General features: G+C 40.3%; 1 protein-coding gene across 5 annotated transcripts in view; it reads left to right on the top strand.

The window, feature by feature from the left end:
* The window catches only part of PKN2 (protein kinase N2), a 131735-nt gene that overhangs the window by 39459 nt on the left and 72114 nt on the right, over positions 1–20162 (top strand). For 4 of the 5 annotated variants that reach the window (XR_007135624.1, XM_047785378.1, XM_047785379.1 and 1 more), the window contains exon 2: positions 10141–10441. Coding sequence is in view for 3 of the 5 variants with exons in the window: in XM_047785378.1 (XP_047641334.1) it covers positions 10141–10441 (301 nt within the window). In the remaining 2 variants the exon portion in view is untranslated. Of the gene's footprint in view, positions 1–10140; positions 10442–16578; positions 16806–20162 lie in introns of those variants that run through there. The other variant, XM_047785380.1, reaches the window with a different exon arrangement.

The raw sequence follows: 20162 nt of genomic DNA, 5'->3' as shown, positions 1-20162 counted from the left end.
TAAGTGAAGTAAGTCAGAAAGAGAAAGACAAATACCATATGATATCACTTATATCTGGAATCTAATATATGGTGCAGATGAACCTATCTGCAAAATAGAAACAGTCTCCCAGACATAGAGAACAGACTTGTGGTTGCCATGGGGGAGCGGAGGGAGTAGGATGGACGGGGAGTTCAGGATTAGTAGATTCAAACTGTTAAGTTTAAGAATGGATAAGCAATGAGGTCCTATTGTACAGACAGGGAACTATATCCAATGTCTTAGGATAAACCGTGATGGAAGATAATATAAGAAAGGGAATATATATATGTATATATGTATGTATGTATGTATGTATGACTGGGTCACTTGGCTGTGCAGCAGAAATTGGTACAACATTGTAAACCAACTATACTCTAATAAAAGTTTTTAAAAAGACACCTGCTGTGCAAAATGAGAAAAGATTTAAGGATTTAGATGCTCAAACTGTGTCCTTAGGGATCTTTTTCCTCTTTAGTTGTCATCATTGCTTTTTTCTGCATTAGCTTTGTTTTCTGGCTGTTTGTGGTAAGAAAAGCACTTCTTCTTACCTCAGTAGCTTATTGTCTTTGCAGCAGATGTTTTCAGGGAGGGATGGTCCTACCTCTGAAACCGGCATCAGAAGGAGCCTACTTCTGTCACCTGACTATTCCTAACCCAGTCCCTACATCTAAGGATTGGATACTCTCACCCAAATGCAGCTTATGCTTAGTTTTGTGACAGGAAGGGTAGAGAAGCAAGGCAATTTCTTAAAGCAAATCTCTTTTTAGAAGTAATGATTTCGTTTTGTGTTTTGAGAAGAGGATCTTCTCAAAATGTCGGGATGGGGAAGTAAAAGGAAAATTGTTTCTTTTAACATAATGATAATGTTAATAATATCCCTACCCTCAAATTAGATTGTTATACTTTATAACGTATGGAGAGTCAACAAATAGTAATTAAGAGTCATAATTGAAGAGACTGCTTAGAGCTGTCATTATCTCTTGCCTGGATGGCTGCAGTAGCCTGTGTATTGATTCTGCGTCTGTTGTAGTGTCATAAAGGGACCTCGAGAGTCTGCGGGTATACGGAGTGTTTCTTTGGCTCGTCTTGCCTGTGTTCCCATGTGCAGCTGCGCTCAGCTGGTGGCTCAGCTGGCCTGATGTCCGCTGTGGCCTCCGTTACGCGCCTGGTGCCTCGGCTGGAGTGGCTGGGACAGCTGCAGTGCCTTGGTGCTCTGCCACGCGGCCTTTCTCTCCATGGTCTCTCATCTACCAGGAGCCTCTCTCTGAAGCAGAGTAGTCTGAACTTTTAAAAATAGTAGTTGGGTTTTTCAGGAAGGAAAGCAGAAGCTGAGTCTTCTTGAGGCCTCTGCTTGAAACCCCCTCCCCATCATCAGACTGTCAGGTCCTTTACCCTCCACCCTGGTAAATGAATGCCGGGAGGTGGGGCTCATTTGAGGGGACCAGTGGCAGTCTACCTGGGCTTCATAACAAGCTGCCCTGCCCTCCTCAAATCTGCTTTTAACACGGGAGGTCATACCTTAGCACTTCTCTGCCTAAGCCCTACACCATGTCACTCAGAGAAAAAGCCAAAGTCTTTTTACATTGGCCTACAAGATCCTGTATGATCCTTAGTCAGAGATTTAGAGTCCATCTGAAACAAAAAGTCCAAAGTCGGTGGTCTAAGCCTTCAGGCTCCCAGGCTCTTCCTCTCTGCCCGGTCGTCCTTGTTGTTTTGTCCTGTTTGCCTTTTGTTGTCACAGGATGGCTTTTGTACCTTCAAGCTTTTTGTCTGCATTCTAGGCAGAAAGAAAGGGAAAAGTGGAAGCTTTTCTCAAAATCCTGGACCTCATTTTGATAAGAATTATCAAGTAGCTGCTTCTACTGCAAGGGAGTCTGGTGCAGTGAAAATTTTATCTGTGCACTTTGTTGTGTTGAACAAAATGGGAATTTCCTTCGTAAGGAAGGAAAAAGGGAGGGCCGGTGTTAACAGCACCCAGCACTACCTCTTTGAGTGCTGTGGGTCAGGGACTGCACTGCTGTTATGAAAGCACAATTCTGAGTCCTAGGCATAGCCGTTATGAGACTGAGAAGTAATAACAGAGGAGTTGTAATAATTCCACTTTGCAGAAGAGGAAATTGAAGCTTTAGCGTGGCGCAGTGTCAGAATTTATACATGGCCAGCCTGACTCCAGACACTTGGTTCTTTCCATCCTGCTGTGCTCTAGCTGTGCCTTCTGTTGACATACACACACAGTATAGCCTTGGTTGGTGTAAAATTTTGCTTCTTCAGATTCTGTTTGGTTTTTGTGTGTATCTTCCTTGACAAATTGAGTACCTGAAAGAAAGCAAGATTTTGTCATTTCCATTACCTAGCCCTCAGTAAATATTTTGAATAAACGAAGTTTTAAAAAGGAAAACTAAAAGATTGAAAAGCCAAATATAATTCTGCGTATGGGCAAACAGCCGTAGAGACATGGAATCATGTGCCTGGTTGCGTAGCTGGTGACGGCGCTGTTGTTACGACTGGTTGCTTCCTTTCTGGTGAGAGCGCTCTTCCCGAGACGAGGGTGGTAGGAGAGAGCAAGAGGAAGCGTGTGCTGCCAGTGGCCCTGGAGTAAGGCACGCACCATCCTGTGGTTAGTGCAGATCGGCTCAGACAGAGGGACTGGACGGCCCTCTGAGAAGGCCGTAGGGAGCACCCCACGAGGAGTCAGCAACGAGTGTGCCCAGCCAGCCATGTCACTGACTTTTCTCTGTGACCTTGGGCAGGTCGCATAGCTGCTTTGAACCTGCTCTCCTCGAAACCAAAATCAAGGGAATTAGACTCCATGATCTTTGAAATTCTTCTAGCTAAGCGATGTATGAATCCTTGTACCCAGAGAATTTTGTTGGGTGCGCTAACATTTCTTGGCATCCATCAGGTCAGACTGTTTTATATTTCTATAATAGAGAGAAAGTAACAGCTTTTTCCCTTCTTCTCTGGGAGCTTAGCCAGTGAGAAGGAAACATCCTTTCCTGTCTCTCTCTAGATGAAGTACTAGGTCCAAAGTGACGAAACTCTCCCCCCGCTTCATTTCATTCTTTGAATCAGATCCTGTTATGTTAGGGTTTTTTCTTAACTTCACTCTGAGTTTGTTGCAATGTAGTAAATGGGAAAGGTCAATTGATGTTTTAGTCTACAGGTCAGAATTTTGTTATTTCATAAGATAAAAATAATTGTATTTATCAAATACATATTAACACATTTGTGTATTGGGAATACTTGGCTGGCATGTGGTGTGGTCTAATTTGAGTGGACTGTGTAGTATCGTCTCTTGCAGTAGAATTGTATTGACTCAAAAATAACCTAGTTAAATAATGGCAAATATACTGAAATGTATAAGATATCATTATAAGCTTTTACATTTGCCAAAATTGAAACAAGTGAAAGATTTTTTTTGATGTCTTTCCAAAATGCATTTCACTCCTTGTTGGACAGGCAGCATATATTGATTGCTTAAAAAAAAAAATTGAGAACATATAGGAAACTTTAAAGAACAAAATGAAAATCTCTTAGTTTTTTACCCAGAGATAATTATTAGTATTTTAATCTCTTCCTTTCCACTCTTTTTTTCCCCATTCTTATTTGAAACATAATTTGAAGAAAACTGTACATAGCAGTGACGCATTGAGCTGGACATAATTCTGTGAAGAAACTTTTCCTTATTCCCTAGACTCTTTGAAATTCTTTTTTTTTTTTTTTTTGTCTTTTGTCTTTTGTTGTTGTTGTTGTTGCTATTTCTTGGGCCGCTCTTGCGGCATATGGAGGTTCCCAGGCTAGGGGTCCAATCGGAGCTGTAGCCACCGGCCTACGCCAGAGCCACAGCAACGCGGGATCCGAGCCGCGTCTGCAACCTACACCACAGCTCACGGCAACGCCGGATCCTTAACCCACTGAGCAAGGGCAGGGACCGAACCCGCAACCTATGGTTCCTAATCGGATTCGTTAACCACTGCGCCACGACGGGAACTCCTGAAATTCTTTTGTTATGACACTTAGCATTCTGAATTTTCTCTTTTCTATAAGTTGGTTTTTAAAACCCTGATACTTGTAAGCTTTATAAGGCAGTCTGTGACCAGCACACATTACTGATTAATTTAAAAATTCTTTTTAAAAAAAAATATTTTTTTTTTTTGCTTTTTCTTAGGGCTGTACTCATGGCACATGGACGTTCCCAGGCTAGGGGTCCAATTGGAGCTGCAGCTGCCGGCCTACACCACAGCCACAGCAACAGCAGCGCCAGATCTGAGCTGCATCTGCCACCTGCACCACAGCTCACTGGACCCCTGACCAGTGAGCAAGGCCAGGGATCAAACCCGCATCTTCACGGATACTAGTTGGATTCCTGTCTACTGTGCCACAACGGGAACTCCCTAAAAATTCTTGAATTTGCCATTCTATATAGTAATAACTTACAATTATTTTATTAATGTATTTCTAGAATAGAATTACCAGGTCAAAAGGAATTACTCTTTTAAAGTTTCTCATTTTGTATTTCTGACTTTCATAGAGTCTTAACAGCTTACATCTGGATTATTGCCAACATTATGATTAGAAAAGTCTTTGTCAGTTTAAGAGGTAAAAATGGTACAGTCACTTCTGCCATAGCACTTTTTTTTTCATAGCACAATTTTTTTTTAAATAAGAATAAACACATACATGATTAGTGAGCAGGGTGGGCACTGGGTTAGTTCACCTGTAATTTTCCTAAGAATGTGAATATTTTGAAGCAGCTGGTTTTTAAATTTTAAAATTTTTATTTATTTATTTATTTTTTGCTTTTTAGGGCTGCCCCTGCAGCATGTGGAAGTTCCCAGCCTAGGGGTTGAATTGGAGCCACAGCTGCCAGCCTACACCACAGCTGTAGCACCACAGGATCCAAGCCCTGTCTCTGACCTACACCACGGCTCAGTGATGGATCCTTGACCCACTCGCTGAGCAAAGCCAGGGATCCAGCCTGCATCCTCATGGATATTAGTTGGTTGCACCTCAATAGGATCTCCTAAATTTTTTTAATTTTAAAGAAAGCCTTAGCAGTATGTGAAGGCCGTAAGATAAAGGCTGAAAATCCTGTATACATTTGATCATTTGGAGCCTCTGTTGTTTAAAGAATAGACTTCTGTTGATCTAATTGTCATTCATTTGTAGGTAAAAATGCCTTTCCTCTCTGTTTACTTTTGTCGTAACTGCTATTACTCTCATTTCCCTTGGTGTGACCTTCCAGTCTAAGGATTTATATCACTCTCTGATTCTGGAATATTCTCATCTGCTTACCTCTTCTTGTAGTGCTTCTCCTGGCTGTCTTTATCCCCTCATTCTGGGGCTCTTACTGGGCGGCTTGTGCGTCTCCTTCCTCCGCCTTCCATGCCTCCTCATTCCTCCTCTGATGACCTCCGAATTCCCTCGTGTGTTGTGTCTACCTGCCGGGATGCTAGTTCATCGTCTTCATCTAATCTGCTGTTTGACCCATCCACTGAGGTTACATTCGTTTTGGTTCCTTTGAACTCCATCTAATTTTTACTCTTTGTTTCTTACTCGTTTTATTTCTCTAGCTGCTTGAAATCACTTGAGTTGTGCTACTATAAATCCTGAGAGCATTGATTTCTCTCATGGTTGACTTGTGTTTGGATTTGACCCATTTGATTTGAATGACTGCATTAAGAATATGGATAATATAAAATTTAAAGTACATTAAAAATAGGTATGATTTATCATGAAAAACTGGAAATGTTTTAAGTTTTATTTTTTTGCTGAAGTGTAGTTGATTTACAGTGTTGTGTTAGTTTCAAGTGTGTAGCACAGTGATTCAGTTATAGATGTATCCATTCTTTTGAACAAGTATTTTGTGATGGTGGATATAGATTGATAGTGGACAGAACAGAACATAAGAAAGACAGGATAAGAGAATGTAACTGCACACTGCTGGTTCTCATTCACGGGTATCCCAGCTCCCAGGCTAGGGCTCAGTCGGAGCTGTAGCTGCTGGCCTGCACCACAGCCACAGCACTGCACATCCGAGCCGTGTCTTAGACCTACACCACAGCTCACAGCAACAGTGGATCCTTAACCCACTGAGCAAGGCCATGGATCAAACCCTCGTCCTCATGGATACTAGTCGGATTCGTTTCCACTGTGCCAGAATGAGATCTCCCTGCAGAGTGTTAGATTAACTTGACTAGAACAGAGTGGCTAAGTTTGTTGATTTCAGTGATGAAAGCTATGAGAATTAATTGAGTTTCTTTTATGTATAGGTGATTGGTGGAAAAATCATGAATACTATTAGGAGTTTAGGATTATGGGGTTTTTTCCCTTTCATTTTTTAATCTCTACTTTCTGAGCATAGTAATGACTTTAAAAGGGAGTTTGTAATTAGAGGTTGGCTCTAACTTTGCTTCGTTTTGAAAAGATGTTCACTTTTGGGGGGGTGTGAACTTGATTATGGAGTGCAGAGAGAGTTCAGTGGTGGATGAAAGTGTAAAGCTTGTAAACCTAAGTTAATGTTGCCACTGCCTTCAGTAGAACCCCCTGAGACAGAGATTACCACTGAAGGTTTCCGCTGGCTAAACAGTTACTTTCCTGAGGCTAATGTATAATTTACTTACCTTGTCAAGAATGTTATATTGTCTAGTACTAATTCCTGGTATTTATGATACAATTATTTTATTATTTTTCTAGGGTGGAGACATAATTTAATAGATGGAATATCTCATTTCGCTTGTTCCAAATGCAAGAATATTATATTTTCCAGTAACTTTCACAGTTTGTTGTAACTAAACTTTTGAGGAAAGGAGTGAAAGTACTGTATCTGCTTTCAGGTGCACTAGTTTATCTTAAATTATTGATTATGTTGTATCTCCTTCTCCTCTCCAAAAGGTGTTTGAGCCATATTACAACAAAAGATGGTAGCAAAAATGCAGTTACTAACAATTTTGGCCTTTTAAGAAGAGGAGGCACACATGCTAATCACACATGGTTTATATCTAATACTGAATTCTAGCTGATACAGTTGCTGTTCTTGAATAACAGTTTTGCCTTTGAGCTTCCTGGAGTATGAGTTCTCTTTAATCAGAAAGAGGAAAACCTGACTTCCTCAGCGGTGATAGATTCCCCTCAGTTCTAAAAGAAGAATATTCAGGAGTTCCCGTCGAGGCTCAGTGGTTAACGAATCCGACTAGGAACCATGAGGTTGCGGGTTCGATCCCTGGCCTCGCTCAGTGGGTTAAGGATCTGACATTGCCGTGAGCTGTGGGGTAGGTCGCAGATGCGACTTGGATCCCGCGTTGCTGTGGCTGTGGTGTAGGCCGGTGGCTACAGCTCTGATTGGACCCCTGGCCTGGGAACCTCCATATGCCGAGGGAGCGGCCCAAAAAGTGGCAAAAAGACAAAAATAAATAAATAAATAAAATAAAAGAAGCATGTTCAGTAATATATATTTGATAAATCTAAATTCTAACAGCACAGGCAGGAAATTCTTTGGGGGGCGTGGGGATGGTGGTAAACTTTGAAACAAGGTAAAGTTACCTAAGCAAAGAAAGGTAGGCAGAGAGCTGGAGAAGGAAGGGGAGGCGGTGCTGCATGCGCTGGGCTGAGCCCAAGAGACGGCCTCTGGCAGTAGATTTCTCCAGCTGGCTGTGATTGGAAGTTAGGGAGCAAATTGAAAAGAAGTGGGGATTGAAGTAGCCAAGGGAAACAGCTTTTTGGTTTGTTTAACATCCTTCAACTATTAGTACCCCTGGTTTTCAAACTCTGCAACGAGGCTCTCTGGGAACTGAGCAAACTCAGGATGCTGTAGTGTGTATCAGATTTCAGGGAAACTCTGTGACACCATTTGTTGGATACCATGTGAACTACAGTCAGTAACGTTTTAGTATTAAGGTCATTCTATAACCCTTTGCACTGGCGGAGTAGGAACGAAAGGTGGGGTGTCCACGGTTTGAGAAATTGTGAAATACCCAGTAGGCAGATACAGCCCATCAATAAGAAACTCTGGTTTTTAAAGAATGAAATAAAAATGCACTTTTTTCTTTCAGTTTGCATTATTTCAAACAGCTGCTAAGTCGTTATAAATATTTTTTAAAGTTATTTGGACCTTAGTGCTTAATCACTGGAATTGTTAAGTATTTCTTTTGGCCTGTGGAGCATAAGGAAAAAATTACTAAGGCACTAAGTTCTGGCTTATTACCTAATATTAAAGAACAAATTTGTGACGGTAGTCCATGTGGTGTTTTATGCATATAAAGATAGAAATAGAAATATCTAGAGGAGTGTCGTTAGCTTTAGCTTTTTCATTTAAGCATTGTTTGCCTGAGTCTACTTTTACCTCTTTAGACAACAGAAATTTGGGGTACCTTTTGATGGTAGTTATATGCGCTAGTGTTTTGGATAACCAGCCAAAGGTGGATTTATAAACTTTAGAAACTGAATAAATGGATAGTAGGACTTATATTCCATTATAAAGAGTGGAAAATTTAGACATTATTTTGGCCCACAGAGGAGATTATTCTATATCTGCAGAAATAAGAGTTAGAAATTTAAGGCTAGTAGGTCTAGATCATCTGTTTCAGGAATTCTTAATCTAAGAGCTGCGGTATCTGGAATTGTACATACAGACATGAAGTTCTCTTTGTTCTACTATGTTTTGTTTTGGTCAGAGTTTCAAAGGGGTTCCTGGCCCTAAAAGGTTAAGAGCAAATTTGTACATCAACTGCTTCATTTTTTGCGTAGTAGTAGGCCTGCTGGCCCAGGATAAATTGGTACCAAAGCCAAAACTGGATCCTGTAACTTTCCATCGATTAACTCACTGTTTTGCAAAGTACATGTTTTTCAGAGGTTAAGAATTAGATGTAAAGAGTATTTGCACCAAGAATTTAAATAGAACTTATTTACATAGGTGTGATAAATTCCCAAAGAAATTAAAGAAAATCTTTTAATTAGGTCTTTAGTTGAAAAGATACATTAAAATGTACAAAGTAGAATATAAATCTCTCTTTTCTGTGTCCTTCCCAAACTTTATTCTTCTTCCTTCCCAAAGGTAAAAGTTAACTCTAGTTTCTCGTGTTTCAGAAATGTAAAATTTAAAAACCAATAGTATTGTAGTATTGAAGTTTAAAGTACTGAATGATACACAAATGGCTAGAGTATAACTTTGCTTGTTTTAAATGTAGATTAGATGTGCTCATCTGATTTTATTTTCATTTAAAGGTTTTTAGAATTTATTTATATATATATATTTTGTTTTTTTAGGGCTGCACCTGCAGCATATGCAAGTTCCCAGGCTAGGGGTCAAATTGGAGCTGCAGCTGCCAGCCTACACCAGTCACGGCAACTCTGGATCCCAGCCACACCTGCAGCCTATACCACAGCTCATGGCAACGCTGGGTCCTTAACCCACTGAGAAAGGCCAGGGATCATATCCTGGTCAGGGTTCAATGCTGCTGAGCCACGATGGGAAGTCCTTAAAGATGAATGATTGATATGCGTATTCTCTTAGCTTCTATCAGTAGGACTTAATTTAGACATTGAGTAGTCATGTTTATATAGTGAGCCAGCCAAATTATCAGTTGGACATGAAATATATAAATAGGATTTTGAAAATAGTCTTCCCAAGCTTCAGCGCATTTAATTGCTTAACTAAGAAGTGGTCATAAGGATATAATTTTATTTTATTTTTGCCAACACTAATTTATTTTTAGTAGGAGATAAAATAGAATTTTATCTCACCTGTGGAATTTAATAATAATTTTCACTTATTAAATGATGACAGTGGGCCCAGAATTATGTTTGGAGCCTCATATACAATATTTTAAATTATTGTGTTATATTTAGGTTTTATACATGATTAAATTGAGTATTGAAAGGTTAACTTCATGGAATATCAAAAATCTATTTTCTATTTATACAAACTAAAAGTGCCTTTGTGCATAGATGTGTTTATTCATAAATTTGTCAGGTAATACTATTTAGTGAGTAGGCAGAGTTTTTGAAGAATTGCTTAAGTAGTTTTATTTTTGTACTGCATATTTTATTGAGTAGCTAACCTTCCTAAACTGCCACATTTATATATATATATATATATATTTTTTTTTTTCTTAACTACAGGGAGATCCCCGAAGTCTTCCATTTTCTGAGAATGTGAGTGCTGTTCAGAAATTAGACTTTTCAGATACAGTGGTGCAACAGAGACTGGATGATATCAAGGATCGAATTAAGAGAGAAATAAGGAAGGAGCTGAAAATCAAAGAAGGAGCTGAAAATCTGAGGAAAGTCACAACAGATAAGAAAAGTTTGGCTTATGTGGACAACATTTTGAAAAAATCAAATAAAAAATTAGAAGAATTGCATCACAAGCTACAAGAACTAAATGCACATATTGTTGTATCAGATCCAGAGGACGTTTCAGGTATGCATACGTATTTTATCTGATGCTTATGTAGTATACAGTAAGAAACGTATTAACTTAAAATAGTTAAGATTTGTGGCACGTGGAGCCTTTAGCTTTTCTGAAAGTACAGGAACTGTATTTTTCTCCTGCAGTTAAGGTCTTGTTTATATTCTATTCTGGAGTGCAGTGAGTTGATGGATATGAAGATTAAAACCTTTTACTTAGAGATGAGTAACTGAGGTCTACCGTCCGATCCTCTGTCACTAAGACATTACTTAAAGTAATTTTCCATTATTAACGTTTTGTGTTGAGTCAGCTACATGCTTTTACCTGATTCATCTTTGTGATCAGCAGCACGAGTTTGCCAGATGACTTTTTAAAGTTAAACATGCATCCTGCGACCTAGGGATATTTTTATTTTCTTGCAAATGTAGTTAATCAAACCTATGACCTTTTTTTTTTGTCTTTTGTTGTTGTTGTTGTTGTTGTTGTTGTTGTTGTTGTTGTTGTTGCTATTTCTTGGGCCGCTCTTGCGGCATATGGAGGTTCCCAGGCTAGGGGTCGAATCGGAGCTGTAGCCACCGGCCTACGCCAGAGCCACAGCAACGCGGGATCCGAGCCGCGTCTGCAACCTACACCACAGCTCACGGCAACGCCGGATCTTTTTTTTTTTTTTTTGTCTTTTGTCTTTTTTTTGTTGTTGTTGTTGTTGCTATTGCTTGGGCCGCTCCCGCGGCATATGGAGGTTCCCAGGCTAGGGGTCGAATCGGAGCTGTAGCCACCGGCCTACGCCAGAGCCACAGCAACGAGGGATCCGAGCCGCGTCTGCAACCTACACCACAGCTCACAGCAACGCTGAATCCTTAACCCACTGAGCAAGGGCAGGGACCGAACCCGCAACCTCATGGTTCCTAGTCGGATTCGTTAACCACTGCGCCACGACGGGAACTCCTATGACCTTTTTTTTTGTGTTGTAAGCAACTGAATTAACAACTAATTCACCAGGCATTTTGTTTAAAAAAGAAGAAACTTTTAGAAGCCAAACAATACTTTTTTTCTTCAATATAGAAAATTAAAGGAAAATCAACCTTTATGTTCTTAAGTCCAATCTAAGAATGTGATGTTTAAACAGTAGAATTGAAAGATGTTCATGTTGGAAATTTTTCAGTGGTACAGAGAGTGAAAATAGACGACCTCTGTCCACTCCAGGCTTTCTCCTCAGGTAGCACCTCTGTCCACACCAGGCTCTCTCCTAAGGTAGAACCTTTCTCTAGTCCAGGCCCTTTCCTAAGGTATAGCCTCTGTCCACTCCAGGCCCCCTCCCTAAGGTAGCATTGCAAATATTTTTGTTGAATGTCCTTCCAGAGAGAACTATGTTTGGTTCAGTGTTCATCTGTTCATATATACAGTCTTGCTAAACTTTTTTACTTAACAAATCATGTAAGATGCATCTGGTCTAAGAGTTTTGTCTTGGTGAAGATGATATTTTGAGCTAGGTATTTAATGTCTGTAACCCTTCATTTCCTCATTTGCAAAGACAAGAATAGTATATGTAGAAATGTATCTAGCACCATAGAATTTTTAGAAGAACCGGTATGATGAGATAAGAAAAAACAGATATAAATAAAATTAAATTTGATTTAAAAAGTACATACATTTGTCTGAAACCCACAAATGGCCAATCTTAAAAGTTGTATAAAATGCTTCTGATATTCAGGGTACTTGATAGAACTTGTTTTAATGTATCACTTTCAACATCAGGAACTTACCTTAGGGGTTTCATTTGGAGACCCTGTGTAGAGATTTCAATCTTGTAAGAATAATTGAATTTTAAATGTGAAAGAAATCCTAAAGAAACCAGCCTTCTTATTTTAGAGCTGAAATAATCCCAAAGATGCCCAGAATTATAAAACTAGTTGAAGAACTCTAACTCCTCATCTAGTATTTTCTCACCCACACATTCAGTAATTACATCGTAAGTGGAAATGTGTATTGTGAATTACTTTTTTTAGCAATATCACATAAACTTAGAAATAGCCTGTTCTTTTGGAACTCTGCCGAGCTCTTCATTCTTTGCCCATTACTGCTTAGGAGAGGTCTAAAATAAGACACAGTGCTGGAGCTTTAAACTCTATTTAGAAAAAACATGTTCTTAATCACAGAAAACCAATAGCTGCTTTATAATTGGGATAAAGAAGCGTTTTTGCCACACAAAGAATAGCCCATTTGGTTTCCCCAGTCCCCTTTTAAAAAATTACCTCTACTGAAGTATGAAATTATGTATGATAAATTGTGCCTATTTTAAGTGTCTGGTTTCATGAATTTTAACAAATATATTTACCCGGATAACCATCACTACAACCAGTGACCTGCCTGTCACTTTGGGGGTGCTTTTATGTGTGTACTTCCCACACCGTCTCGGTCCCTGTGCTGGGCTGTCACTTTAGATTGATCTTTCCTACAGTTTCAGTAAAGAAATGACCTTTTAGTCTACTTTCAGATTCCTTTCTCCCTCAAAAGCGGATTTGGATATCACTGAAACCTTTCCTGACTTTCACTGATTATCTTCTCTGTCCTAGTTTGTTCATTCATTGTTGTATTATGTCGTATGACAGTTTATTTTTTATGTCACTCACTAAACTATATGGTCCTTGAGAACAGGGTCATATTTTCATTCATTTTGTTTTCAGCAAAACCCTGAAACATGGTAGGTGTTTAGTCGTGAATATTAGATCTCCAAAAAAAAAAATCCAAGAAAATCAAAATCTTGTGTCAATTTTTATAATTAATACCAAAGTGTAATTTATCATGATGTTTTAAAAATTTTATAATCTTGGGGAAGAAAGCCTTAAATCAGAGATTTAGGATAAATAATTCCAGAAACTTTCTTTGCTGTTCATTTAATATTGACTTTTCAGTTAGTTGCTGGACAAGTGTTATATGAAATATAACTTTCTACTGTGTGACTTCTTAATACTTTAGTTTGTTTGGAATGAACTTGACAAGTTTGTTTAAATTTGAATATATTAAAAATAGTTTGGGAGTTCCCGTCGTGGCGCAGTGGTTAACGAATCCGACTAGGAACCATAAGGTTGCGGGTTCGGTCCCTGCCCTTACTCAGTGGGTTAAGGATCAGGCGTTGCCGTGAGCTGTGGTGTAGGTTGCAGACGCGGCTCGGATCCCGCGTTGCTGTGGCTCTGGCGTAGGCTGCAGCTACAGCTCCGATTGGACCCCTAGCCTGGGAACCTCCATATGCCGCGGGAGCGGCCCAAAGAAATAGCAAAAAAAAAAAAAAAAAGACAAAAAAAAATAGTTTGCAAATGGCATATTCATACATTTTAGTAGTAAGTGTGCTTATTGGGGTGTTTGCTTTTTTTTTTTTCCTCCATTTTCCCTTATTACTGATTTTAAAATTGGCAACACAGAAGATTAAAGATCAAGTTTTTTTTCTTTATGCCACAGATGCGGCACATGGAGGTTCCCAGGCGAGGGGTTGAATCAGAGCTGCAGCTGCTGGCCTGCACCACAGCCACAGCAACGCAGGATATAAGCTGTGTCTGTGACCTACACCATAGCTCACGGCAGTGCTGGATAGTTACCCCACTGAGTGAGGCCAGGGATCAAACCCATATCCTCATGGATACTAGTCAGTTTTGTTACTGCTGAGCTGAAGTGGGAACGCCCATAAGTCAACATTAATTTTAGGTCAGCTTGCCGTAAAATTTTATACATTTTATATTGCACACTAAGGTAGACAAGATCATTTATTTTATTTTATTTTTATTATTTTTGTCTTTTTAGGGCTGCCCCTGCAGCATATGGAGGTTGCCAGGCTAGGGGGTCCAATCAGAGCTGTAACCGCCAGCCTACGCCACAGTCACAGCAGTAGCAACACCATATCTGAGCCGCGTCTGCGACCTACACTACAGCTCACAGCCAGATCATTTATTTTAGATCAGATCTGACATAAAGAGTCAAGAACTGAGTATTTTGCTTTCTTTCTCCGGCATGTGGATTAAATAAGTTTGTGCAGAAGCTTCTGGCTAATTCCTGCTGTCTTGAGGGGTATGTTAGCAGAACGAGTATTCAAGGAAAGAGTTAGACTTTAAATCTGCAGTTTGTACATGATTACAGTACAAGCAGTTGGGAGGCCTGCCCTTAACTCATTTCTGCAGTGATTGCTAATCATTAGTTTCTAATTAATAAAATAAGGATTTTTATCAGATGAACTTTATGGCCTTTAGCTATAGGAGTTCCCCTTGTGCCTCAGCGGAAATGAATCTGACTAGGATCCATGAGGACACAGGTTCGATCCCTGGCCTCCCTCAGTGGGTTCAGGATCTGGCATTGCTATGAGCTTGTGGTGTAGGTCACTGACACGGCTTGGATCTGGCATTGCTGTGGCTGTGGTTTAGGCCTGCAGCTACAACTCTGATTCGACTCCTAGCCTGGGAACTTCCATATGCCATAGGTGTGGCCTTCAAAGACAAAACAAAACAAAACAAAAAACAACTTTTGGCTGTAAAGCTCTCTGAAATATGACTTATAATGTCAACAGCTGATCATTTGGGACTGTGATTTGTAAACTGTATGTGTTCGTGTATTCTTAAGAGTTGTAAAGTGAATTTTTCGATGTTCCCCTCCTGCCCACGATGCTTCAAGCTTCCTGTTCACCTTTCATAAACTTCAGTGATAGTGTCATGGGGTAGTAGTAGTATTTACACATGGAAATTATTGGCATATTATAAAATGAGGCAGAACGCACCTTGTGAAAAAAGTTATTGTGTCTCTGTTAAGTAATCTAAGCCTTAGTTAATACCTGAAATATTTAAGAAAGAAGTGATTTCTGAATCTGGACTCTTGTCCCTCATTTCTAAAGAGGACAGGAATATTTCTCATATTTTATTAAGTATAGCTAATAATTTGCATGGTAGAAGCCCCTCTGTTTTTATTTTATTTCCTTCTTTTGTACCTCTTCCCACTTCTGTTTTCTCAGACCCCACCAGACTTAGATTGTTACCTTTTGAGATAGTGAATATTTTCCTTACTATCTAGAATATTCAAGAAAGGAAATATTGGTAGAACTGATAGTTTTAGAACTTTTTGAATTTAACCTTGGAAATTCTTCTGTATCCCAGAACTAAATCTGTATTGAGGGAGTCTTCTTAATGACTAAAATGTAGTTTATGAAGTCTTTCTTAAATGGATAGAAGTGAGGGGAAGTTTTTTGTTGTTGTTGTTGTTTTGTCTTTTTGCGTTTTTTCTAGGGCCATTCCCGTGGCATATGGAGGTTCCCAGGCTAGGGGTCTAATCAGAGCTGTAGCCGCCGGCCTACACCAGAGCCTCAGCAACGTGGGATCTGAGCTACACCACAGCTCACGGCAACGCCGGGTCCCTAACTACTGAGCAAGGCCAGGGATGGAACCCGCAACCTCATGGTTCCCAGTCGGATTTGTTAACCACTGCACCACGACGGAAACTCCAACAAGTCACTTTTAATGCCCCTGGATTTATTTTCTCATCTTTAAAGTCATGAAATTAAATGATTCATAAATCCCTAATACTTGAATTCTTTGATGTTTGATGATTTTTTTTTTTTTAAAGTTAACACACAGTAAAATTGAGTCTTTTGAGGTGCATCATTTCACAAATTATATTATACGTGCAGGTTCATCTCCACACCACCACACCCAGGAACAGGGACAGTGCTGCTGCTTTGCAGGGATGCCCTCTCCTGCACTGTACCCAGCATCCGCTGCTCTGTTCTCTTAGAATTTGCTTTTCAAGAATGTCACATACATATATCGTATGCATCATAAGTACATAACCTTTCGAGACGGCCTTCTTTTACTCAGCATATTGCTTTTTGAGATTCACCCAGATTGTTGCATTTATCAGGAATTCGTTCTTCGTCATCGCTGTGAGTGAAGTCCGGTGTGTAGACGTACAGCACTTTGCTCACCTCTTCGTTCACCGGGAACGTCAGGGCTGTGGTCTGGTTTGGGGCATTTATCAGCACAGCTGCTGTAACGCCCCACAGACGTGCTTTTGTGTGAACATGTTTTCAGTTCACTTTGGTAGATACTTGGGAGTATGATTGCGTCATGTGTTGGAGTGTGTTTAAGATTATAGGAAACTGCCAAAGGTATTCCAGAGTGGCTGTGTTGTTTTTCATTCTCACCAGCAGTATATGAGAGTTCCAGTTGCTCTAGACCCTCTCCAGCACTTGGTATTGGTCATGTATGTTTTCACCAGTACAGTGACCCATGTGTATCGTAGTAGAGAGGAGGGAAGCAGAAGGAGCACCTTCTTCAGAAGAATTGACGAAAGAACTGTGCACGCCCCGGGTGCAGAGTTCCGTACAGAAGGCAGAAACCAGCAGGTAGGCAGTGTGCCGTTTCCAAACATTAAGATGTAATATTGCAGATACAAGCAGTTCTGAAATTTTACTCTTTTTATGAATTTGTTTTTTGCGAAGGCGGGGGGGGGGGGGGGGGCGCGCCACACCTGCAGCATGTGGAAGTTCCCAGGCCAGGGGTCGTATCAGAACCACAGCTGCTGGCCTACACCACAGCCATAGCAACTTGGGATCCCAGCCACGTCTGCAACCTACACTACAGCTCACGCCGCCGCCAGATCCTTAACCACTGAGCAAGGCCAGGGATCAAACCTGCATCCTCATGGTTCCTAGTGGGGTTTGTTAACCACTGAGCCATGAAGGGAACTCCGCAGTTCTGAAGTTTTAATGCCTAGGTTGCTTATTTCACCTTAAACAAACAAGCAAAAAAACCCCATCACAATCCCCAATCTTATTCACGCTATTTTTGTAAAATAATAAGAAAACTCAACCAAAGGCTCTGCTAGTTATAAAATATTTCAGTACAGTTACTTCATTCGGTGACATCAGACACAGGTCATCCTGAGTACACAAAATAACTGATTAAGCATCCATTAATAATTAGTGAGCTTCTGTTATAATCTGTGCAGGTCCAGATGGCTGTATAAAAGCAAACATATCTTTTTAAACAAGAAAGGTGGATTTAGGGGAAAATATAAACAGTTAATATAACTGTAGCACATGTCAAGAATCTGGAGCAGTTTATTTTTAAAGTATCAGTTTGTAAGTACTAAGCAAAAACCAAAATGTTGACCAATGAACAGTAACTGAGAGGCTTACCTATGGAAGTTGATGAAGGAGATAGCATACTACCTACCGCTTTTATTAATTTAGACTTGGCTAGATTTACTTCAATTATATTTCCTCTTATTATTATTGTTTTAATGGAGTAGCCTTATTCCAGAAGCATACATCCTGGCTGTACACGTACCACTCTATGAAAATGGAGCATCAGGAATCAGCTAGGTATGAAATAAGAGCAGAATTTACATAACCTGAGGTCTCGCGCCAATTGGACCATCATAGTCAGTGATTCTGTACCACTTGCAACCCCTCCAGGCCTTGTTTTTCTCGTTTGTGAAACAAGAGAATAGAGACTGTATGTGCCCTTTCTGTGGTATTTTGTGAACAGGGATTTTAATAGCTTGAGCAAGCTAAGCTTTTCTCATTCTGAACATGAAACCGTTGTTTGGGTGTGAGTAGAATCTGAGGCAGCTCTCTCGGAGCTGGGAAGTTAACGCTTCAAGGTCGGTTGATGTTACTCACTCCAAGAGTCAGGGAACGAAGCCTGAACCTCTTAAGTAGTCAGGAGCTTTTCTTCAAGTTGAGGTTGCTCCTGTGTTCTAGAACTCTTAACTTATTTCCAAAGCCAACTGCTCAGTTACGGATTTAGAGAAAATACTAAAAGCACCAGAAACAGCGTATCTGTTGTTCTGCACACTGCTGGAGAAACTGCTCGTAAATTCAGTTTTTATTCATCGTTCTGGCCTTGGAGAAATCTCATCCCTAAGGAGATTTTAACTGCATTGTATTTTCTGCTGACTTCCAAAGAGCTCTTTCAAGCCAAGATGGGGTTTCTGGACTTCCTCTGGTAATTTATAGCCATATAACATTGCAGATATTACCTGAATATAGGTATTCTCCTATAGGCTTTGCCTCTTACGTGATTAAAATTGAACTGTTCCTTCCTGGAACACTACCTCTAAATCTTTCCTTTTGTTTTCTGTCCTGTTAACTAAAATCTGACTTTTACTGCAGATGTCTTTCTTTTTACTTTTCACTTTGCGGTGTACGTCAGGTCACCAAGCCCTATGGATTCTCCCTCTGACATAGATTTCAAATCTGCATCTCCTCTCCGTTGTTACTGCCAAAATGCCCAAGCCTACAAGGTCAGTGTTTTTCTAGTCCAACCTAAACACTGCTACCAGCATTTTTTACCTAGTATTCAGATTTGATTGTTTTAGTTTCTTGCTTTAAACCTCAGTGGCTCTCCAAGTCCCTCAGAATACAGTACAAATATGTAGCTTTACAGAGATGACCTTCATATAATCTGGCCTCCTACTAGTCCTTCCAAATCTGATTTTCACACGTTTTGTGTGTGTGTGTGTGTAGATGGGCAGAATCTAGCTGGTGAGGTGTACGGGTGCTGACTGTATATGTGGTTCTCTCAGCTTGTCCGTATCCTTGACATTGTTGATGCAGACATACATGCTGTTGTGTATGCAGGTTGTACCGAACTCGGATCTTGGAGGACAGGATTTTTTTTCACTATTTTTTTCTCAAGTCCTCGGTGCAATACCTGAATATGCGTGGTGTAACCAGTTTCCTGTGTTAAATTCCCTTTGTTCAGATTACCTGGTGTGGTTTCTGTTTGTCAGCCAGACCCTGAGTGGTATACCCTCTTCCCTACTATAGAGCAAACCTGGAGTAATGTAACCTCAGTTTGCTTAACTCTACTTCTGTGCCATGGTTGTTCATATTCTAGTGCTGTCAGTTTACGTTCAGTTCCACAAATTAGATCTAATTATTACTGTTTATGTAGTCAGTGTTGGTTACAATTACCCATGTGTTTATACTTTTCTTTGTTCTACATTTCTCTCTCTCTCTATCTTTTTGGCTTTTTAGGGCCACACCCATGGCATATGGAAGTTCCCAGGATGGGGTTGAATTGGAGCTGCAGCTGCTAGCCACAGCAGTGCAGCATCTGAGCTCCATCTGTGACCTACCCCACAGCTCATGGCAACGCCAGATCCTTAACCCACTGAGTGAGGCCAGGGATCGAACCCTCAACCTCATGGATATTGGTCAGGCCTGTTACTGCTGAGCTACAATGGGAACTCCTGTTTAGCTTTTCTTCATGCTTCTCAGACCTTCCTTCTAGAATCTTTTTTTTTTTTTTCCGTGAAGGTGTATACTTCAGAATGATGTTTCCCCTGATACATAATTCTAGGTTGACATTTGTTTTCTCTCGGCACCTGGAAACTATTAGTTTATGTCTCTGGCTCCTCTTGTTGAGAAGCCAGCTGCCAGTCTAAAACCGTGCGTGTTCTCGGCCTTTCCTCCTGAGTTGTCTTTCAGAAGCTCCTCGCCTGCAGTGTTCACTCTTTGAGGATGTGATGGTGTGGATTTCCTTGCACTCATGTGTTTGGGATGTGTTGGGGGTCCTTAGACTGAGATTCGTGTGTCATTGATTATGGGAAATTCTTAGCCCTGTCTCTTTGAATATTGCACCTGATTTAATTTTTGGAGCTCTGGGTAGATGCATGCTGCTCTCATGCTTTCTCTCCTCTTTGCTCTTGACTACATATTGTTGGTACTTTTGACTTGTGTTTATAACTGTGT

This window comes from Phacochoerus africanus, chromosome 6, assembly GCF_016906955.1.
Source record: "Phacochoerus africanus isolate WHEZ1 chromosome 6, ROS_Pafr_v1, whole genome shotgun sequence".
In the NCBI taxonomy this organism is placed as follows: Eukaryota; Metazoa; Chordata; class Mammalia; order Artiodactyla; family Suidae; genus Phacochoerus; species Phacochoerus africanus.
Note: the sequence above shows the minus strand (reverse complement) of the source record. Positions and strands in the feature narration are given on the sequence as shown.